This window comes from Lithobates pipiens, unplaced genomic scaffold (assembly GCF_037356315.1).
Source record: "Lithobates pipiens isolate NorthernLeopardFrog02 unplaced genomic scaffold, aLitPip1_a1.2 Scaffold_23, whole genome shotgun sequence".
In the NCBI taxonomy this organism is placed as follows: domain Eukaryota; kingdom Metazoa; phylum Chordata; class Amphibia; order Anura; family Ranidae; genus Lithobates; species Lithobates pipiens.
Genome location: NW_027507785.1, coordinates 251,232,419 through 251,257,184, shown reverse-complemented (window position 1 = coordinate 251,257,184; position 24,766 = coordinate 251,232,419). Strand labels below are relative to the sequence as shown.

General features: G+C 44.7%; 1 protein-coding gene across 1 annotated transcript in view; it reads left to right on the top strand.

The window, feature by feature from the left end:
* Positions 1–24,766, top strand: part of LOC143928262 (flavin-containing monooxygenase 5-like) — a 168,877-nt gene that overhangs the window by 120,853 nt on the left and 23,258 nt on the right. Inside the window, exon 7 of the mRNA XM_077453026.1 lies at positions 19,339–19,694. Coding sequence (XP_077309152.1) covers positions 19,339–19,694 — 356 coding nt within the window. The remainder of the gene's footprint in view (positions 1–19,338; positions 19,695–24,766) is intronic.

Below are 24,766 nucleotides of genomic sequence, written 5' to 3'. Positions count from 1 at the left end.
CACATACACCAATCCCGGCACACAGCGCCCTATTTAAATGAGCAGCTTACCCGGTGTCAGTGCTGGATTGTCTTCAGCTCATCCCTGTGTTCCTGTTTGCTGTCTTGCTTGATTGAGCTTGATCCTGAACACCCAGCTTCCTTTGACCATTCTCTTGGATTATCCCTGCATCCTTGTCTGCCTCTGCTCCTTGCACCGACCCTGACTTGGACTTCTGACCACGGCTGTTGCCAACCTCTGCCTGTCCCCAACTATAACTCTGCCTTCTGATTGTGTACCTTGCTGCCAGCCTGCTGCCAACTTCTGCCTGCTCCTGACCCTGCAAGTGATTCTGCTAAAGATTCCTCCTGAACGAGTCCAGTGACCAGTATCACATTTCCTCAACAAAGGTTCCGGTGTTCCTGATCTCCAGTCACCAGTCTGCAGATATCTGCACCCTTCCGTTAGCCTAGCAATTCCTGTCTCAACCTCCAGGGGTGCTAGGACCAGGACCGTACAAGAGGCCACCCTCGTCATTTCGGGCTCCGCTGTAAGGTACGTGACAGTTTCCTTAAGAATAAATATATACACATTTTATTGTTAATTAGATCATATTAATGCGGAGTGACCCTAATCCAAAAACTGACTTTGCCACCTGTAGTACCATAAGTAGGAACTTGAATAATAAAAATCAAAAAGAAGAGTGACATTTTACAAAGTATAACTTTACATATGAAAAGGTGCTGGCTCCTCCTGGAATAAAGAAACAAATTATTACTTTAGTCAAACTAATAATCAGCCTGATGATCACTAAATATTGTAATCGGGTAGGACAAAATTTGTTATAGCCAATACCAATAAGGGACCTTGCCCACCAGAGCTTACAAGATAATATTACAACTTAAGACTCTATTTATCTAACTCACCCCCCTGTATGTGCTACACATAGCACATATAATAGGATGGTGGCACTGTTTTTACCATGGATCACTCTTCACTATTCTTTTTAGAGAAAAAGAGACAAATATAAATTTGGAGTTCCCTTTTACCAAATAAATAAATCCCATTGCTATCTTTGTTAATACTATAAATATGTAAATATATAAAGATGACAGTATACATAATACTGTACAATAAGATACTACTGCATAATATAAAATACAGAATACCTATTATAATGTACAATTTATATTCTAATAAAATGGAGACCTATTCTCATGATAGACATTTTCCTTTTTATAAGCATAAAAAATAAAAATTAACCAATGTTTAAGAATAAAAAATTATTATTCTGCTCAGCTCATGAAGTATCTGTCTAAAGTCTATATCTAAAATAGTGGCTATATCTTCTACTCTCCTACACACATACTGAAATAAATAAATTATCTTGTCTAACATGTAAAACTTACAACTGTAAACATTTTTTTAACCACTTCAGCTCCGGACCAATAAATACCTTAAGGACCAGAGGTCTTTTTGCAATTTCGCACTGCGCTGCTTTAACTGGTAATTGCGCGGTCATGCAATATTGCACCCAAACGAAATTTGCGTCCTTTTCTTCCCACAAATAGAGCTTTCTTTTGATGGTATTTGATTGCCTCTGCGATTTTTTTTTTTTTGCGATATAAATGGAAAAAGAGCGAAAATTTTGAAAAAAAAAAGATATTTTCTTCTTTTTGTTATAAGAAAAATCGAATAAACTAAATTTTAGTCATACATTGAGGGCAAAATTTATTCAGCCACATGTCTTTAGTAAAAAAAATGTCAATAAGCGTATATTTTTTGGTTTGCGCAAAAGTTATAGCGTCTACAAACTAGAGTACATTTTCTGGAATTTACACAGCTTTTAATTTATGACTGCCGATCTCATTTCTTGAGGTGCTAAAATGGCAGGGCAGTACAAATCCCCCCCAAATGACCCCATTTTGGAAAGTAGACACCCCAAGGAAATTGCTGATGGGTATGTTGAGCCCATTGAATATTTATTTTTTTTGTCCTAAGGGATTGAATAATGACAAAAAAAAAAAAAAAATTTTTTTACAAAAAGTTCACTAAATGATATATTGCTCACACATGCCATGGTTATATGTGGAATTGCACCCCAAAATATATTCCGCTACTTCTCCCGAGTATGGGGATACCACATGTGTGGGACTTTTTGGGAGTCTAGTCGCGCACGGCACCCCGAAAACCAATCACCACCTTCAGGATTTCTAAGGGTGCAAATTTTTGATTTAACTCCTCACTACCTATCACAGTTTCGAAGGCCATAAAATGCCAAAATAGCACAAAACCCCCCAAAATGACCCCATTTTGGAAAGTAGACACCCCAAGCTATTTACTGAGAGGCATGTTGAGTCCATGGAATATTTTATATTTTGCCAAAAGTTGCGGGAATATTACAAACTTTTTTATTTTTTTGCACAAAGTTGTCACTAAATGATATATTGCTCACACATGCTATGGGCAGAAGTCAAATTACACCCCAAAATAAATTCTGCTGCTTCTCCCGAGTATGGGGATACCACATGTGGGGGACTTTTTGGGAGCCTAGCCACGTACGGGACCCCGAAAACCAAGCACTGCCTTCCGGATTTGAATATAAAATGCTACCAAAAAACCTGTTAGCGATGGCAGGGATCAGGCCTGACTCTGCGATCGCTGCAGTTATGTGTTTAGTGTTTTGTAAGTGACAGTGATCGATCGATACTGCACTTGGGTGGGCTGGGCAGAGGGGCAAAACGCAGGTGCCAGCAGGTATTTGGGCTGATCCCGCTAACAATGCGTTTTTTTGGAACCCTAAACTGCTGGTGACGCTAGTATAGATCTGATCAGATCAGATATTGATCTGTTCAGATTCTATACCACTACGGGAGGTGTATGCTTTGCGTGTGGGTGTTAGCGGTACTGGCACTAACCTAGCGCTGCCTGGGGCGACGCAGACCCTGACCCTAAAACCTAATTGATATCACCCGCCGGGTGATCAGGGGGTTAAACCTTTATTGGGTAATAAATGGTGGGTGCCCTGATGCTATAAAAAACAAACTAACCAGAGTCACCCGTAACACTTATACGGTGATCAGTGGGGAAAGGGTTAACTAGGAGCAATCAGGGGGTTCAAATTTTTATTAGGTAGTATATGGGGGTCCCTGGCGCTATATAAAAACCTGACGGGGAACCTAAATAACTAACTGGCTAACCAGCGTCACCAGTGACACTTATACTGTGATCGCTGGTGAAAGGGGGTGAAAGGGTTAACTAGCAGCAATCAGGGGGTTAAAACCATTATTGGGTAGTATATCGGGGTACCTAGCGCTATAAAAACCTGGCGGTGAACCTAAAAAAATAACTAGCTACCTAGCGACACTAGCGACACTGATGCAGCGTTCAGAACAATTATCGCTTAGTGACACTGGCAAAAGGGGGTGAAAGGGTTAACTAGCGGAAATCAGGGGGTTAAAACCATTATTGGGTAGTATATCGGGGTACCTAGCGCTATAAAAACCTGGCGGTGAACCTAAAAAAATAACTAGCTACCTAGCGACTGTAGCGACACTAATGCAGCGATCAGAAAAACGATCGCTTAGTGACACTGGCAAAAGGGGGTGAAAGGGTTAACTAGCGGCAATCAGGGGGTTAAAACCATTATTGGGTAGTATATCGGGGTACCTAGCGCTATAAAAACCTGGCGGTGAACCTAAAAAAATAACTAGCTACCTAGCGACTGTAGCGACACTAATGCAGCGATCAGAAAAACGATCGCTTAGTGACACTGGCAAAAGGGGGTGAAAGGGTTAACTCTAGGGGCAATCAGGGGGTTAAATCTTTATTGGGGGGTGATAGGGGGCTACCCTGGACCTAACACTAACTGTCCTGACAGTTTTTACTGTCACAACTGACACTGAATGCATTGATCAGTAAAGAAATGATCAATGCAATCAGTGACACTGTGACTGGGGGGGGAGGGGGGGGGGCGATCGGGGGGCGGATCGGGGGGGGGGGGTTTGTGTGCCTGTGTGTACCTACATGTCAGTGTAGTGTTGGTGCACACTTACTATTAGTCTTCTCCTCGTAGTCCGGTCAAAAAGACCGCCCCGAGGAGAATGACATCACTTCCTCCTTCCTGTGTAAACAATACACAGGGGAGGAAGCTTCTCATTGGCCAGGAGCGATCCAGAGGGGGTGGCCGAAAACCAACGGCCATCCCCTCATCACGGAGCGCTCCTGGAACGAACCGGACCGCCGTAACCAGCGGGAGGGGGTCCGATCGGACCCCCCACCCGCTGGAAGGCAATCACGTAGATGTACGTGATTGTGCCTGCCTGTGCCATTGTGCTGACGTACATTGGCAATACGGCGGTCCTGAAGTGGTTAAGCATGCCATTAATTACATTAGCAGCACTGAATTTATCTACAGATTTAAGCTATGCTGGGACTTGTTCATTAACTTCATTACCAAAATGTCATTATTGTCTGTTTTCTATATAGCAATACACAGTCATTACACCTAGCAAAGTATTCATACATATGAACACAAATTCCTGACTTTATATAAATATACAAAACATTTACAGAATGATTAAAATGGACAAGTTAGTTAGTAATTACTTATGGACAGCAGTGCTCAGAGGAAAGCCAATAGGCACCATACGCGCATAGGTCTCCTTACAAAAACGCTTGTCTCAAGACCAGACATGTGCAGAGTAAAATATTTCGTTTCGGAATTTCGTTTTCGTCTGAAAACTTAATTTATTTAGTTACTCCCGAAATTCGTTTTTATTTATTTCATTTTTCGTTCAAAAATTGCATTCGTCCGAAAATCCACATGAATCACGGTCGAATCTGTCTTTGAAGGCTTATGGTGTCTGTCGAATGTATAAAGAAGATTCGACGGAGCTAGTATATAGCATACTTTAGAACCCTATTAAAGTCTATGGGACTCCAACGTTCAAAATCTAAAGTGCTCATTTTAAAGGCTAATTTGCAAGTTACTGTCCTAAAAAGTGTTTGGGGACCTGGGTCCTGCCCCAGGGGACATGGATCAATGCAAAAAAAAGTTTTAAAAACGGCCGTTTTTTCAGGAGCAGTGATTTTAATAATGATTAAAGTGAAACAATAAAAGTGTAATATTCCTTTAAATTTCGTAGGGGGGGGTTGTCTATAGTATGCCTGTGAAGGGGCGCATGTTTCCCGTGCTTAGAATTGTCCCTGCACAAAGTGTCATTTATGCAGGAAAAAAAGTCCTTTAAAATCACTCGCAGCTATTATGAATTGTCGGCTCCCGTAATACAGAGAACACTCATTGAAAGTCATTGATAAAAAAATAAATAAATAAATTTAAAAAAAAGCGTGGGGGTCCCCCAAATTCAATTACCAGGCCCTTCAGGTCTGGTATGGATATTAAGGGGAACCCTGCCTCAAATTTAAGAAAAAATTTGACGTGGGGTTCCCCCTAAATATCCATAACCAGACCCTTCAGGTCTGGTATGGATATTAAGGGGAACCCCGCGTCAAATTTAAAAAAAAATTGACGTGGGGTTCCCCCTAAAAATCCATACCAGACCCTTTATCCGAGCACGCAACCTGGCAGGCCGCAGGAAAAGAGGGGGGGACGAGAGAGCGGCCCCCCCTCCCTCCTGAACCGTACCAGGCCACATGCCCTCAACATTGGGAGGATGCTTTGGGGGTCTGTGACCCCTCAAAGCACCTTGTCCCCATGTTGATGAGGACAAGGGCCTCATCCCCACAACCCTGGTCGGTGGTTGTGGAGGTCTGCGGGCGGGGGGCTTATCAGAATCTGGAAGCCCCCTTTAATAAGGGGACCCCCAGATCCCGGCCCCCCCCCTGTTTGAAATGGTAAGGGGGTACAAAAGTACCCCTACCATTTCACAAAGAAAGTGTAAAAAATGTTTAAATAAAACAAACACACTTTTGAAAAATTCCTTTATTAAAAATAAAAAAATAAAAAAAAGATTCCAGCGGCGGTAATCCACTCTTGCTATCCATCGACGGACGGTCATATCTCCAGCGATGTCTCATGTCATCCAGCGCAGCGCAGCATCCTTCTTCTGTCTCCGTGGAGGAGACACTACAGACATTCCGGCGGCTGACGTTTGTTATATACGGAGGGCGGGGCCACCCGTCACCTGACCCCGCCCCCCTCTGACGCAAGGGGAAACCCGGGGTTCCCCGTGACGTAGGGGTGACCCCGCCCCCCTCTGATGTAACGGAAACCTGCCTGTGTTACATCAGAGGGGTGCGGGTCACCCCTACGTCACAGGGAACCCCGGGTTTCCCCTTGCGTCAGAGGGGGGCGGGGTCAGGTGACGGGTGGCCCCGCCCTCCGTATATAACAAACGTCAGCCGCCGGAATGCCTGTAGTGTCTCCTCCACGGAGACAAAAGAAGGATGCTGCGCTGCGCTGGATGATATTAGACATCGCTGGAGAGATGACCGTCCGTCGATGGATAGCAAGAGTGGATTACCGCCGCTGGAATCTTTTTTTTATTTTTTTATTTTTAATAAAGGAATTTTTCAAAAGTGTGTTTGTTTTATTTAAACATTTTTTACACTTTCTTTGTGAAATGGTAGAGGTACTTTTGTACCCCCTTACCATTTCAAACAGGGGGGGGGGCCGGGATCTGGGGGTCCCCTTATTAAAGGGGGCTTCCAGATTCTGATAAGCCCCCCACCCGCAGACCTCCACAACCACCGGCCAGGGTTGTGGGGATGAGGCCCTTGTCCTCATCAACATGGGGACAAGGTGCTTTGAGGGGTCACAGACCCCCAAAGCATCCTCCCAATGTTGAGGGCATGTGGCCTGGTACGGTTCAGGAGGGAGGGGGGGCCGCTCTCTCGTCCCCCCCTCTTTTCCTGCGGCCTGCCAGGTTGCGTGCTCGGATAAAGGGTCTGGTATGGATTTTTAGGGGGAACCCCACGTCAATTTTTTTTTGAATTTGACGCGGGGTTCCCCTTAATATCCATACCAGACCTGAAGGGTCTGGTTATGGATATTTAGGGGGAACCCCACGTCAAATTTTTTCTTAAATTTGAGGCAGGGTTCCCCTTAATATCCATACCAGACCTGAAGGGCCTGGTAATTGAATTTGGGGGACCCCCACGCTTTTTTTTTTTTTATTTATTTATTTATTTTTTTATCAATGACTTTCAATGAGTGTTCTCTGTATTACGGAGCCGACAATTCATTATAGCTGCGAGTGATTTTAAAGGACTTTTTTTCCTGCATAAATGACACTTTGTGCAGGGACAATTCTAAGCACGGGAAACATGCGCCCCTTCACAGGCATACTATAGACAACCCCCCCCTACGAAATTTTAAGGAATATTACACTTTTATTGTTTCACTTTAATCATTATTAAAATCACTGCTCCCGAAAAAACGGCCGTTTTTAAAACTTTTTTTTGCATTGATACATGTCCCCTGGGGCAGGACCCGGGTCCCCAAACACTTTTTAGGACAGTATCTTGCAGAATCTTTTCTCTCTGTCAAATCTTTTTTCTCTGTCGAATATTTTCTCTATATAATCTTGGACTAATAGAGGTAAGGTTAGGCACATTCGAACACAGGTTCTATAGACACAGATTGTTGTCAGAGTCATGTCGAATCTCCTATTCTATATCGAACTGTTGTAACAATGAAAACGAAAATAAAGCATTTATTTATGTCGGATCTTTCGTTTTTCGGATTTTGTGCTTTCGTTATCGTTTGTCAAAACGAAAACAAAAATAGCTGAAATTCGGACGAAAATGCATTCGGACGAAAACGAATGCACATGTCTACTCAAGACACGAAAAACCACCAAGCTCTGCTTGCCACAGTGATCAGGAATGTCTCAACCTGATCTTCAGTTAGTACCCAGACAACAAAGACTGTTATAACAGATAAATATAAACATATTTACACCTATATTACAAAGATGATACATAGCCTTTTAACTTTGTTAACACATATTTGTCTATGGCTTTACCCATTAAAATACTTGTATAGAGACAATATGACATCCAGTCATGTTAAATCAAACCCTCCTTGTCTTGATAAGAATTCACTAACTCAAGGATAACAGATTTACAACTTTGGGAAAATGAACTTGCACTAACCCCACTTTATGTGTTATATGTCCTACAGTTTTTAATTATGCAATCCTATATGTATGTATTCATATATTGGTTTCACAAAAAGGTACAGTATTATTTACTATATATATATATATATATATATATATATATATATATACACACACACTTACAAAGCTAACTGCTTTATTCAACATTGTCTAATTATTAAATTATTAACCACTAGGCATCCGCGCTATAGCCGAAAGATGGCTGCAGCGCAGACGGCAATTGCCAGGAGGCCATCCCTGGACGTCCTCCTGTTTACTTCTGTGTTGCACGCTCCCACTCCCGTGCATCAGGGAAGTTCTGTGCTGCCCGTGTCCCCTGGACATGGCCAGTCACAGATCGCTGTAAACGGCCAATCACAGCGGCTGTTTACAGCGCGATCGGCGTGCCCAATGAGAGATGATCTCATGTGTAAACATATGAGATCATCTCTCATTGCCGGCTCTCCCTCCTCACACAGACAGCATGTGAGGAGGGAGAGATGAACAGCTGCAGTGGCCGTGTGTAGGCAAAAAATAAATAAATAAATAAAGGTCCCACAATGTCACTGCCACCTGTCCCCAGTGCCACCTGTCCCCACTGCCACCTGTCCCCAGTGCCACCTGTCGGTGCCATCTGTCCCCAGTGCCACCTGTCAGTTCCATCTGCCCCCAGTGCCACCTGTCCCCAGTGTCAGCTGTCAGTGCCATTTGCCCCAGTGCCACCTGTCAGTGCCATCTGTCCCCATTGGCATGAATAAGTGCTATCTGTCATCAGTGCCACATAGTGCCACGTGTCATCAGTGCCACATAGTGCCATCTGTCATCAGTGCCATATCAGTGTCACGTGTCATCAGTGCCACATATTAGTGCCATCTGTCATCAGTGCCACCTGTCAGTGTCACGTGCCATCTGTTATCAGTGTCACGTGTTATCAATGCCACGTATTAGTGCCATCTGTCATCAGTGCCACGTATTAGTGCCATCTGTCATCAGTGCCACGTATTAGTGCCACGTGTCATCAGTGCCATGTATAAGTGCCACCTGTCATCAGTGCCACATATTAGTGCCATCTGTCATCAGTGCCACGTGTCATCAGTGCCACGTATTAGTGGCATCTGTCATCAGTGCCAATACACTTTCACCCAGTAAACTTGTGACTGTCTTATAAAAAATACCAACATCCAAAGTTCAACATTTAAACATGAAGGCTTTCTTTATATTTATGGAATAACATAGTATACATTAAAAAGATTAATAACTATTGCTTTACTATTGAATAATAATATTGATAATACCACTACTATATAATAATAATAATATCAATAATAATGAATAATAATTATATTATCAAGAAAACATATGCAAATGAATATGAATAATATAGAACATATTGTTTAATATGAAATTCTACTACAATGCATCATAGCCAAAAACAGGATTCTGGAATGAGACCAGCAACTGTCAAAGAACAGGAGTGTTTACACACTCTAATAGAGGAACAGTATAATCCAGCATCTTTAACCACTTGCCGACCGCCGCACGACGATGTACGTCCTATTTTTGAAGAGGGATATCTCGGTAACGGCAGCAGCTGCTGCCACAACCGAGATATCCATCTCTTCAGGCGGCGGTCGGCTGTACGATAACAGTGGTAGATTCGTAGAACTCCGTGGCAGATTCGCCGCGAGATCACCGCTCTCGGCGGCGGGAGAGGTGCCACCCCCCCTCCTGCCGCCCTCCCGCACCTTCCGCCGCTTACCGGAGCCGTCGGTAGCGGCGGAGGCAATCGGGTCCTTTCATCTGCTGGGCATAGAGACAAGTGAGGCTAAGATGGCCCCCACTCGTCTCTATACCATAGGAGGGCGGAAGCGACGTCAAAACGTCACTTCCGCCCATACCTCTTTAAAGGTATATTTTTTTTAAATGTCAGATTTTCTTTTTTTTTATTTATTTATTTTTTTTGTTGCATTTTAGCCCAAATATGAGATCTGAGGACTTTTTGACCCCAGATCTCATATTTAAGAGGACCTGTCATGCTTTTTTCTATTACAAGGGATGTTTACTAGTGATGGCCGAACGGTTCGCCCGGCGGTCGTTTCGCGGCGAATTTCCGACATTCGCGGTCCGCACGTTCGAACGCCTTTTTCCGTCGTTCGCCGCGGCGGACTTACGTGTTTAATGTATACAAGAACTTTAACCTTTGGTGACACGTTTATCATGTGATACAGGACAGCCAATTGAGACATGACAGCACATGGACACTTGTACATTCCCCCTAACCTATAAATACACCCGATCCGGTGGCCATTTTACATTCTTTCTTCTGTTACGATAGGGACAGGTTCCTGTGTGGAGTAGGGAGAGATAAACCACTAGCTATTTGGTACACAAAAGTTCTTTTCAGGACTGGTATAGGTGTTAGGTGTTGATAGGTTTGCTGTGCTGCTGATTCTTGCAGCAGCCTGAGTGTCTTTTGTTAGTTTAGAGAAAGGGAAAGGACGGTGTATGCTACAGGGACAGCCAGATTAGTCTTTCATCATCATCATCATCATCATCATCATTAGCTGTTACTATCAAGGTCCACAAAAGAGCTGTTCCAGTAACCACTAATCGTTCTCTTTTTTTGCCAATTTGTATAGGGACAGGAAGGAAGCAGTGTTGTCAGGCAGTGAGGGTAATTTTAAAGACTTGCTGTTATTATTAGTTCCACAAAGGTTCTTTTCAGGACTGGTATCAGTGGTACAGTAATAGGCTTGTACATGTATAATATTCTTTCTTCCAAATATAGAAAGGATATTATACTTGACTGCTGCCCTTCTGCTGCAGTCTGCTAAACATTCACAACTCACTTGTTCCACAAAAGTTCTTATAAGGACTGGTAACTTGGTATAGGGTGCTACGGTACATAGGCTTGAGTGCGGTACAGTCTGCTGTTCTGTAAGGACCGCTATCGGTCCACAATAGATAGGGTTGACGTGCACCACTGCTGACCGCTGCCCTATACTGCAGCAGTCCTTCAGCGGTATAGGGACTGACGTACAGTCTGCTAATCACTAACACACAACCTGCTTGTTCCACAAAAGTTCTTATAAGGACTGGTAACTTGGTATAGGGTGCTACGGTACATAGGCTTGAGTGCGGTACAGTCTGCTGTTCTGTAAGGACCGCTATCGGTCCACAATAGATAGGGTTGACGTGCACCACTGCTGACCGCTGCCCTATACTGCAGCAGTCCTTCAGCGGTATAGGGACTGACGTACAGTCTGCTAAACACTAATACACAACCTGCTTGGTCCACAAAAGTTCTTATAAGGACTGGTAACTTGGTATAGGGTGCTACGGTACATAGGCTTGAGTGCGGTACAGTCTGCTGTTCTGTAAGGACCGCTATCGGTCCACAATAGATAGGGTTGACGTGCACCACTGCTGACCGCTGCCCTATACTGCAGCAGTCCTTCAGCGGTATAGGGACTGACGTACAGTCTGCTAAACACTAATACACAACCTGCTTGGTCCACAAAAGTTCTTATAAGGACTGGTAACTTGGTATAGGGTGCTACGGTACATAGGCTTGAGTGCGGTACAGTCTGCTGTTCTGTAAGGACCGCTATCGGTCCACAATAGATAGGGTTGACGTGCACCACTGCTGACCGCTGCCCTATACTGCAGCAGTCCTTCAGCGGTATAGGGACTGACGTACAGTCTGCTAAACACTAATACACAACCTGCTTGGTCCACAAAAGTTCTTATAAGGACTGGTAACTTGGTATAGGGTGCTACGGTACATAGGCTTGAGTGCGGTACAGTCTGCTGTTCTGTAAGGACCGCTATCGGTCCACAATAGATAGGGTTGACGTGCACCACTGCTGACCGCTCACCTATACTGCAGCAGTCCTTCAGCGGTATAGGGACTGACGTACAGTCTGCTAATCACTAACACACAACCTGCTTGTTCCACAAAAGTTCTTATAAGGACTGGTAACTTGGTATAGGGTGCTACGGTACATAGGCTTGAGTGCGGTACAGTCTGCTGTTCTGTAAGGACCGCTATCGGTCCACAATAGATAGGGTTGACGTGCACCACTGCTGACCGCTGCCCTATACTGCAGCAGTCCTTCAGCGGTATAGGGACTGACGTACAGTCTGCTAATCACTAACACACAACCTGCTTGTTCCACAAAAGTTCTTATAAGGACTGGTAACTTGGTATAGGGTGCTACGGTACATAGGCTTGAGTGCGGTACAGTCTGCTGTTCTGTAAGGACCGCTATCGGTCCACAATAGATAGGGTTGACGTGCACCACTGCTGACCGCTCACCTATACTGCAGCAGTCCTTCAGCGGTATAGGGACTGACGTACAGTCTGCTAATCACTAACACACAACCTGCTTGTTCCACAAAAGTTCTTATAAGGACTGGTAACTTGGTATAGGGTGCTACGGTACATAGGCTTGAGTGCGGTACAGTCTGCTGTTCTGTAAGGACCGCTATCGGTCCACAATAGATAGGGTTGACGTGCACCACTGCTGACCGCTGCCCTATACTGCAGCAGTCCTTCAGCGGTATAGGGACTGACGTACAGTCTGCTAATCACTAACACACAACCTGCTTGTTCCACAAAAGTTCTTATAAGGACTGGTAACTTGGTATAGGGTGCTACGGTACATAGGCTTGAGTGCGGTACAGTCTGCTGTTCTGTAAGGACCGCTATCGGTCCACAATAGATAGGGTTGACGTGCACCACTGCTGACCGCTGCCCTATACTGCAGCAGTCCTTCAGCGGTATAGGGACTGACGTACAGTCTGCTAAACACTAATACACAACCTGCTTGGTCCACAAAAGTTCTTATAAGGACTGGTAACTTGGTATAGGGTGCTACGGTACATAGGCTTGAGTGCGGTACAGTCTGCTGTTCTGTAAGGACCGCTATCGGTCCACAATAGATAGGGTTGACGTGCACCACTGCTGACCGCTGCCCTATACTGCAGCAGTCCTTCAGCGGTATAGGGACTGACGTACAGTCTGCTAAACACTAATACACAACCTGCTTGGTCCACAAAAGTTCTTATAAGGACTGGTAACTTGGTATAGGGTGCTACGGTACATAGGCTTGAGTGCGGTACAGTCTGCTGTTCTGTAAGGACCGCTATAGGTCCACAATAGATAGGGTTGACGTGCACCACTGCTGACCGCTCACCTATACTGCAGCAGTCCTTCAGCGGTATAGGGACTGACGTACAGTCTGCTAATCACTAACACACAACCTGCTTGTTCCACAAAAGTTCTTATAAGGACTGGTAACTTGGTATAGGGTGCTACGGTACATAGGCTTGAGTGCGGTACAGTCTGCTGTTCTGTAAGGACCGCTATCGGTCCACAATAGATAGGGTTGACGTGCACCACTGCTGACCGCTGCCCTATACTGCAGCAGTCCTTCAGCGGTATAGGGACTGACGTACAGTCTGCTAATCACTAACACACAACCTGCTTGTTCCACAAAAGTTCTTATAAGGACTGGTAACTTGGTATAGGGTGCTACGGTACATAGGCTTGAGTGCGGTACAGTCTGCTGTTCTGTAAGGACCGCTATCGGTCCACAATAGATAGGGTTGACGTGCACCACTGCTGACCGCTCACCTATACTGCAGCAGTCCTTCAGCGGTATAGGGACTGACGTACAGTCTGCTAATCACTAACACACAACCTGCTTGTTCCACAAAAGTTCTTATAAGGACTGGTAACTTGGTATAGGGTGCTACGGTACATAGGCTTGAGTGCGGTACAGTCTGCTGTTCTGTAAGGACCGCTATAGGTCCACAATAGATAGGGTTGACGTGCACCACTGCTGACCGCTCACCTATACTGCAGCAGTCCTTCAGCGGTATAGGGACTAAGAGTTTTGTCACAGGGTCATTTAAAAAATGACATGCAGAGGAAGAGGCAGGCCCTTCCGCAGGGGTGGTAGGGGTAGGGCAGGAGCAACAGGCTTGAGCCAAAGTGGGAAGTTGCAGAAGGTGCGTTCAATTACTTTAAAGGATGCACCAGACTTGGTTGAGTGGCTCGCTCAGCCTTACTCTTCTGCACCCTCCTCATCCTCTCGATCTGCACCCTCTTCTTCACTCTCTGCTATGTGCACCCCCAAAGACACTACCACCAACAACACGACCACCACCACCACCACCACATACCTTCCGCTTGAGTCACTGGAATTATTTTCCGATCCATATCAAGAGGACATTTCTGATGCGCAGCCACTCTTGGTATTGGATCAGGAAGAGGAGGTAGCAACAAGCGCTACTCAGCAGTCTGACGCCAGTACCCAGATCAGCCCAAGGAGGAGGTTGGTCCCCGGTGTTGCTGCCTACTCCGAGATCTCTACTTATAGCGGTGGGGAAGGTGACGTTGATGATGACGTGTCTAGTGATGTCACGTGGGTGCCCACAAGAGAGGAAGAGGAGGGGAGTTCAGAGGGAGATATGGACCAGCAGATAGGGAGGAGAAGCAGCAATGACTTACATTGCACAGCAGGGACAAAGCAGACTGCAAATGTATCAGGAGCGAGTCATCGACCATGTACGGTCACATCTGGCGCTCCCAGGACACCGGCACATGGCTCCGCAGTGTGGGCTTTTTTTAACGTGTCCGCTGCTGACAATAGCGTTGCCATCTGCAATCTTTGCAGTCAACGCGTTAGTCACGGTAAGCCCAATACTCACCTAGGGACGACCGCCTTAAGAAGGCACATGAGCAGCCATCACCGAGCCCAGTGGGAGCAACGGAACACACAAAGCCACACTGCAGGCTCTCACCGTCCAGCCTCGTCTTCTACTTCTCCTTCTCCTCTCTCCTCACAATTGTCCTCCACTCCACCTTCCATCACGCCAAGCTCACATTTTTCTGCAAAAAGGCAGGCTTCCGTGGGCCTAATGTTTGAGCGTAAAAAAATGATGATGCCGGATAACCCTCTTGCCCAACGGTTGGCGGCTGGCTTGTCAGAACTCATAGCCCGCCAACTACTGCCATATAAACTGGTGGACTCGGAGGCCTTTCGCAAATTTGTGGCCATTGGAACACCACAATGGAAGGTCCCAGGAAGGAAGTATTTCTCAGAGAAGGGCATCCCAGAGCTATATGGCCATGTTCAGCGGCAAGTGAATGTATCTCTGGCACACAGTGTCGGTGCCAAGATACATCTGACCACAGACACGTGGTCTAGCAAACACGGGCAGGGAAGGTATATCAGTTTTACTGCCCACTGGGTGAACCTTCTGACGGCCGTCAAGCATGTAACCCGTGGCACCCGTGTAGATTTGGTTTTACCGCCACGGATTGCATGCAGGCCTGACTCTTCTTCTCCTCCTCCTACTCCATCCTCCTCCCTCTCCTCCTCAGCTGCCTCCTCCTTTTCCGCTGCTAGCGTCTCTTCCACTGCACCGCCCAAGCTCCCCAGAACCTATTCCACATGCCAGGTGAGACGTTGCCATGCCGTGCTGCGTCTGTTGTGCCTGGAAGCAAAGAGCCACACTGGCCCGGCACTCCTTTCAGCTTTGCGTTCACAGGCAGATGAGTGGCTAACACCGCTCAATTTGACAGTTGGTAAAGTGGTGTGTGACAACGGTGCCAATCTGCTTAGCGCATTGAAACAGGGCAAAATCACGCACGTGCCGTGCATGGCACACGTCTTAAACTTGGTCGTGCAGCGATTCCTTGTCAAATACCCTGGGGTCCAGGACATCTTGCGGCAGGCAAGGAAAATCTCGGCCCATTTCAGAAGATCTTACACGGCCATGGCTCGCCTTGCTGACATTCAGCGGCGACACCATCTGCCGGTCAGACGTCTTATTTGCGATTGCCCGACGCGATGGAACTCAACCTTCTATATGCTTGATAGGCTGCTCCAGCAGAAACGTGCAGTTAACGTCTACCTGTATGAACTCTGCGAAAGAAACGGTTCTGGGGAGCTGGGTTTTTTTTCACCGCGCCAGTGGCTGCTCATGCGCGACACATGCAGACTTCTGCGGCCATTTGAGGAGATCACCAAACTGGTCAGTCGCAGCCATGGCGCCATCAGTGACATGGTACCTTATGCCTTCTTTCTGGAGCGTGCATTGCGTCGTGTCATTGATCAGGCTGTGGAGGAGCAGGAGCGGGAAGATGAGGAAGTCGCAATGCTGGATGAATTCCCAGGGGGGGCTACTCTATCTGAGACAAGTCAACAACAGGAGTCTGATGAGGAGTCAGAGGAGGATGGTGCCGGGGCGGATGAGCAGGAGCAAGAAGAGCATGCTTTAAACCTTTCTGGGATCCCTGTTGTGCGTGGATGGGGAGAGGAGAATGAAGAGGACGACATTATCCTGGATAATGAGCAGGAGCCAGGCCACCACACCGCTTCCACTTTAGTGCAAATGGGGGCCTTCATGCTCCAGTGTTTTAATAGGGACCCCCGTATAAAAAGCATGAGGGTCAAGGACCAGTACTGGGTGGCAACGTACTTAGACCCCCGGTACAAACACAAAATGGCGGAAATGTTACCGCCGTCGCAGAGGGCTGTCAGAATGCAGCACTTCCAGGCCTTGCTTCGAGAAATGCTGCATTCTGCTTTTGCGTGCGCTGGCAGAGGAGCAATTCCCACTCCCAGAGAAGGATTTGCGGGTACCAATCCAACAGCGCCTGCAAGAAGAGGCCGGTTTGAAGATGTGTTGGTGACTTCGGATATGAGGTCATTCTTTCAGCCGACCCATCGACAGGTGTCATCCGGATCCAGCATCAGGGAACGCCTAGACCGTCAGGTGTCCGACTACATTGGGTTAACGGCCGATGTGGACGCTCTGAGGAGTGATGAACCCCTAGACTACTGGGTGGGCAGGCTTGACCTCTGGCCAGAGCTTGCCCAATTTGCAATCGAACTGTTGGCTTGCCCCTCATCCAGTGTCCTGTCCGAAAGGACGTTCAGCGCAGCAGGGGGGATTGTGACCGATAAGCGTACTCGCCTAGCTCACCACAGTGTTAACTACCTCACATTTCTAAAAATGAATGAGGCATGGATCTCGGAGGAATTCAACACATGTGACCAGTAGACCATGTATATGTCTATAAACTATTTTTTTAATCAAGCACACAGACCTTCTTAATTCATTTGGCTCACTTCCTTGACCCAAAAAAGCACACCGTACTATATGCCCCTACCCTCCTCTTTGAAGAGGTTGAGCGGTGTCATATTTCTACTGGGGCTGCTTATGATATCCCTGTGCTGTGCTGACTTCCTCCTGGGGGTTCTTATTATGAAGGGATCACACTATCCCTGTGCTGTGCTGACTTCCTCCTGGGGGTTCTTATTATGAGGGGATCACACCATCCCTGTGCTGTGCTGACTTCCTCCTGGGGCTGCTTACGGTGCTGCTGTCAGTGCTGTATGTCACGGTGCTGCTGTCAGCGCTGTATGTCACGGTGCTGCTGTCAGCGCTGTATGTCACGGTGCTGCTGTCAGCGCTGTATGTCACGGTGCTGCTGTCAGCGCTGTATGTCACGGTGCTGCTGTCAGCGCTGTATGTCACGGTGCTGCTGTCAGCGCTGTATGTCACGGTGCTGCTGTCAGCGCTGTATGTCACGGTGCTGCTGTCAGCGCTGTATGTCACGGTGCTGCTGTCAGCGCTGTATGTCACGGTGCTGCTGTCAGCGCTGTATGTCACGGTGCTGCTGTCAGCGCTGTATGTCACGGTGCTGCTGTCAGCGCTGTATGTCACGGTGCTGCTGTCAGCGCTGTATGTCACGGTGCTGCTGTCAGCGCTGTATGTCACGGTGCTGCTGTCAGTGCTCTGTATTACGGTGCTGCTGTCAGATGCCTCTATCACGGTGCATGTGTCATTCCGGTATGTCACGCTGCTGGTGATCATCTCCTGCACCCTCTTCTTTGCCTACCCTGGTCCCTGACCTTCCCTCTCCTCCATTGCCTTCATTAGCTCCATAGTCCTGAATTGTTAGAACAATTTCCCAAATAAAATAAAAATGCTTGTAGTTATCGATCCCAAATTCACCTCATACATGTATTATGTCATTGTCCAGATGGTGGGACTACGTTTTACCCCCTAATAATTACCACGTGGCCGCAAATTCGACATGAAGGTTTGCAAAGTTCGCCTCCCATTGAAGTCAATGGGGCCCGCGGCGAACGTTCTGTTTCGCGAACGTTTGGGTCCGTTCGCATTTCGCGTTCGCGAAACGTCCCGTCGGAAGTTCGTCCATCACTAATGTTTACATTCCTTGTAATAGGAATAAAAGTGAATCATTTTTTTTTTAAAACAGTGTAAAAATAAATAAAATCAATTAAAATAAATAAGAATTTTTTTTTTTTAAAAACACCCCGTCACGATGAGCTTGCGCACAGAAGCGAGCGCATACGTGAGTAGCGCCCGCATATGAAAACGGTGGTCAAACCACACATGTGAGGTATCGCCGCGATCGGTAATAATTCTAGCCCTAGACCTCCTCTGTAACGCAAAAAATGCAACCTGCAGAATTTTTTAAATGTCGCTTATGGAGATTTTTGAGGCTAAAAGTTTGACGCCATTCCACGAGCGGGCTCAATTTTGAAGCATGACATGTTGGGTATCAATTTACTCGGCGTACCATTATCTTTCACAATATAAAAAAAAATTGGGCTAATTTTACTGCTGTCTTATTTTTTTATTCAAAAAAGTGATTTTTTTTCCAAAAAAAGTGCGCTTGTAAGACCGCTACGCAAATACGGTGTGAAAAAAAGTATTTCAATGACCGCCATTTTATTCTCTAGGGTGTTAGAAAAAAAACAATATAAAATGTTTGGGGGTTCTAAGTAATTTTCTGGCAAAAAAAACTGTTTTAAACATGTAAACACCAAGTCTGAAAAAGAGGCCTGGTCCTTAAGTGGTTAACCTGCTCCCCCCATCCCACTACCTTTGGACACTTGTTTTCTCATAGCCGATGGCAGCAGTGGTCAAAATACCCAAACAGTGGCTGCACCTGATTGGATGCAGCGTCTGTTTAGCTGACAATCTTCTGCCCATTTATTTTGCTTTTTAATTTCAAGGCTGTTGAGTGGGAGGAGACTGACAGGGCCAATTACAAAGTAAATTTAGTGAATTTGACAATTCTCACATTTGTCAAGTTCTCCTTAAACAATATCAGAATATGTTTAATAAAAAAGCTACCATTTTTAATAAAATATGTTTATGCTTATAAATATTTATATATTTACAGATTTTTCAGTCAGCATCCAACAATTAGTGATGATTTACCTAATCGCATTATCTCCGGTAAAGTGCAGATGAAACCTAATGTGGCACGTTTCACTGAGACAGATGCCTTTTTTGAAGATGGAACAATAGAAAAAGACATTGATTTGGTAATTTTTGCCACTGGATATAATTTTTCATTCCCTTTCATTGACGAATCTGTTATAAAGGTTGAACATAACGAAGTGCCTCTGTATAAAATGGTATTTCCTGCAAATCTGGAAAAATCAACAATGGCTTTCATTGGTTACATCCAACCAGTTGGGGCTATAATGCCAGTCTCTGAGATTCAGGCTCGCTGGGCAACAAGAGTCTTCCAAGGTAAAGAGTAATGCAATTATTCATGTTTTCATCAATGTTTAAATATTCTGTGATTTAAAATGCATTAAAATTAAATTAGGGCAGCTCTGTATATTTACATCAAGTATTTTTACATGTATTATTACATATACAAGATGTTTAAATACTTAAATTTGGTTTGGTATTGACCTATTTTAGTCCCTATACCAGGGGTCAGCAACCTGTAGATTGCGATCTACCAGTAGATAGCGGACAGGTAACTGGTAGATCGCGGTCTGGGCTTGCTGACCACCATTCCAGGGCATCAAGCAGAGTGCAACATGCAATGCAGAGGGGCTACTTATGAAGGTGGAGCTGTAGTAGGGAACAGAGGGACTACTTGTAAAGTTGGAGCTGTAGTAGGGATGAAGAGTCACATAAGCCAATGTCTCCTCTGTAGTGCCGGCTCCTGATACCAACAGAACTTCACCTTTTATCCTGGCTAGTAGTCTCCAGAGTGGTGCCAGCAGCAAGAAACAAGAGATCTTTGGGTCAGTGTGAAACAATACACTGGGCATAATTGCATAGGGCTGCTTTCACATTGAAGTGCTGCAGTTAACCCACACCGCAGGTGCAGTGTACCTGCAGCTTTCCTGCTGGTTTGCTGCTCTTAGCCATAGACATCTATTATATCCTGAGTGTTTGGTTCACTTTCTGAATGCAGGAGTTTTGGTGCACTTTCAGAAAGTGCACTATACCTGCAGGATGTTATACAGTAGAAGTCTATGGCTAAGCACAGCAAACCCAGGAAAGTTGCAGATGCACTGCACTGTACCCACAGTACAGGTAAACTGCAGCACATCAGTGTGAAAGTAGCGTTATAGGGGGCTCAAAACAGTAAGGGTTCATTTACATTTGCAGTTTCGGGGGTGGTAAAACCCAATTGGTAAAACATGTTTTTATCACTCCAACCACACCCCCTTTAGCTGCAGTGGCTAGGGGTGTACACATGAAACAGCCGCAGCAGAAGTTATACGCCCTGTCATGGTTGGTGGGTGTAGCACCTGCCAAGCACAACCCATTCAAGTGAATAGGGCCACTTCTCAACTCTGCATCCTTGTGCAGTAAAGGAAATAAGGGATTAAAGCAGGCAGCGTTGCATTGTCTTTTCACCACCTGCTTTAACCCCTTGGACACCGCAGAAACATGCAGGTGCTTGGCACCTGCAGAGTGGCCCCGTTTATTGGAATGGGTCGTGATTGGCAGGTAGCACCCACCAAAAGTAGCAGGGGGCTTAATTCCTGCTGTGGCATGTGTAAACCTTTGGCTGCTGTTTCAGTAGGAATTAGGTGCAGTAAAACTGTGACCCAACCACTGAGTTTTGTAACCCCCCCCCCCCCAATTTTACGTGGGAACGAGCCCTAAAGGTGCCATTGTCAAATGCAACTAAAGGTTAATTCATAAGTGTAGCAGGCACTTCTGCTCCTCTGAAAAGCAATCTGAGTGTGTTTGACAGGTGGTGAGAAGGTGATATGTTGCCTCCTCCCCACCTGATTTAAACCCATGGTTGCCATGCAATGCATGCGATTGTGACATGGTAGTGCGACAATTAGACGTTTAAAAATTACCTTTCCTTTTAAGTCTGCGGCTCTGTAATTTTCTGAGAAATGCAGTGCAATATGGCAACCTGGTGGCATTCTATACACAGATTGTATACAACATGCCTCCCAGAAATGTAATTTCATGAATGTGCGATTGGCTTACTTAGTCTGCACCAAGACGCAAGTCCAAGTTTAGACGTCCCCTGCAACAAAAATCACATTTTTGATGAGATACTTTAATCGCATCTAAAGGGATAATATAATAAATTATGTGGCGCTTCCTCATTATGTAAATAAAGTACATAAAAAAGCTTTAATAGCTGAAAATATACAGTGCAAAATGTGAATAAAGTTCAAACAACATCCAATGACTAATGATATGCTAAAGTACAGATGCTAAAACCAGATAAAATGAACCAAAAATATAAAAATATGTTTTCCACAAAAAGAGTTCCAAAAAAATCATAAAGTGCTCCGTGCAAAACTTGAGTGTCACCATCCAAAGTGCACAAACAAGATACATTTTAAATTCTTTCAAAGTGAAGAACTTTCACCATCCATGACCATAGTATGCCCCAGCCTCTCACCTCAAGGAAAGACCCCTACAGGTCTAGTCACACTAGTATCGCTCTCTAATGCTGTGTACACATGATTGGTCATTCCAACAAAGAAATCCTGAGATTTTTTTCCAATGGATGTTGGCTCAAGCTTGTCTTGCATACACATGTTGGCACAGATGTTGTCGGAAATTTCCGTTCATCAAGAACGTGCTGACGTACAACACGTATGACGACACTATAAAGAGGCAGTTCAGTAGCCAGTGCGCCACCCTTTGAGCTCCTTCTGCTAATCTCATGTTAGTAGAAGTTTAGTGAGAAACGATTTGCGCTTTTCAGCCTCGTGCTTTTCAGAACTTTACTGCTCTTCAGTTTGTCCTTGTGGGTTTGTATCTGGTTTTCAGTGCGTGTAGCCAGTTCGCATCTGGGTTTCAGTGCATGCTATTTATAGTATGTATTTGATTTTCAGTGCATTCTTGTCTGCTCGTTTCTGATTTTCAGATAGCTATTCTCAGGCCTTTCTGATTTTCCGTGCATTCTTTTAATTCGTTCTGACCAGCCGACCATTTTGAAGCCATGTTGCGGGTATGTACTCATTGTAGAGTTCGTGCTGTGCGGGGGCTTTGGGGTTCTTACTTTGACCCAAGCCCAGTCCATGAACAGGGCGAGGATGAGTTCATGGACGAAGAATTGGTTGCTCCAGCGTGACCAATTCTCTCATATGCCTTTGTTGCGGGAGATCCGTGAGAGTAATCCTGATGATTTCAGGAATTATCTCCAGAAGATGGACCCCGTTTTTCACAGTTTGTTGGCTTTGCTTTTCCCTTTATATTACCAAGCAGAACACCTGCATGCGGCGAGCCATCAATTATGAACAAAGGCTAGTCGCCACGTTGCGGTACTTGGCAACAGGGAGAAGTCTGCAGGACATCACGTTTTCGACAGGCATTTCCTCCCAGGCTCTGGGAATCATTATTCCAGAGACCTGTTCTGCCATCATTCAGGTCCTGCAGAAGAACTATATTAAGGTAAGATTTATCCTTTAACATCACCTTCTATGTATTTAATGTTTGCTAGTATATTATATTTATTTCATCATTCCCTAATTACCATGATTGTAATATGCTGTGAATGTCTTCTTTGTCCTCATGCATGCTGGAACTTTTTAATGCTCCTTTTTTGTCCCTCATGCATATTTGCCTTTACTAACCTCCCCAGCATGCTATCCTGGGCCCATACACACCTAGCATAGTCACTTAACAATGTATTTTGTCAGCTCCATAGTAGTTCTTTACCCTAAACACTCCCTAAAATGTGTTTAAATGTTATTTGTGTCTTTAAATTCAGCAAGAGTGCAAGAGGCTTTTTTGGGGGTCACAAAATCATTTGGAATCCTCCCTTCCCCCAACTGCTAAGTCAACTGATATCAATCCTCTATCTGCTGACTTTGCCAAACCCATACGCACTATACCTACCTCTTTTGTGTTCAGATTTATGGACGAATTCACCAAAGCATGTAGTGAAAGGGCCTACCTGAATACTTTCAAATTATAGTGATTAAAGTTTTGTTCTCATATTATCTTGATAGGTAATTGTATGTAAAAATTTACTTCAATTTGGACAGTATGTTTTCATATTTTTGGATTATGACACTTCTTACCTGTCCAGGGGGCTGCCAATAGTGTAAGTAAAGGAGGGACTGGCCAAAGAAACACACATTATTTGTGCATTCAGCTCTCAATGAAATGGAGAGGGTTACCTGTCCAAAACATCTCCCCCCCTCTAAAATGTTTACAATGGGCCATAAAAGGGGGTGAGGAATCTGATAAGTGGACCTTAGATTTTTTTTTTCTTTAAATACTCCTTCAAATAAATGTTATACTTATGCTGGCCAAGAATGTTTGTGTCTAATCTGCTTGCAATGTTATGTGCAAAAGTCCTAATTATTTTTTTTTCTTGTTTCACTCCACAGTTTCCTTCAATGCCACAGGAATGGCAGACTGTGGCTTTCCAATTTGCCCAGCGGTGGGACTTTAGATGGGAAACGTGTCCACATAGTCCCACCCCAAACTTGGGGTCATACTATTACAACTACAAGGGGTTTAATAGTATACGGTAGTCTAATATTCTACAGCAATATAAATATGCTCATTATTATTGTTGGCATTTCGTTTCTTTTTTTTTTTTTTTTTTTTTCGTTTCTATATAAATTATATTCATCATTATCTTTATTTGTTCAAATCGTTGATGAATATTTATTCATATCATTTCAGGTTCTTATGTGCTCCTCCTCTTCATTTTCCTTCATCCATATAATTTATTCACTATTTTCCTCCAGTCCTAGTAAATCCCCCCCCCCCCTTTTTCATCCTCTGTGTGTTTCCTTCCTTCTATTTTTCCATCAGGTGGGTAAGTAAATATAGTGGGAAATAGACATACACCTTCAAGATAGGGCCTTCCACTATACTAACTTATAATTGTAATATTCAGGTTTGTAGATATGTAAACATATATATATATATATATATATATATATATATATATATATATATATATATATATATATATATATATATATATATATACATGTTCAACAGACTACCAGACTATCTTATGTGCATGTTATTAGGCGCAAACTCACATGTGAGTGTTGTCCGATCCATGCACATGCATATATGTGCCTTCTATACATTTTACTTCCCATTTGTTTTTTATAGATAGATTTTACAGTCATATAGACCCTCACTATATAGATCTGGAATTAATATATACACACATGGGTATGTAATTAACATGCGCATGTGCATATTTGCATTATCGTCTAGTCACCTCTCTATTTTGAGTAGCATTTCTCTACCATAAATTTCCTCTCGTCTTATAAATGTCATTGTCATTGTCCTCTTAAAAATATACTTATGCGCTATGCATGTGCGCATATTTATGTGCATATGCATAT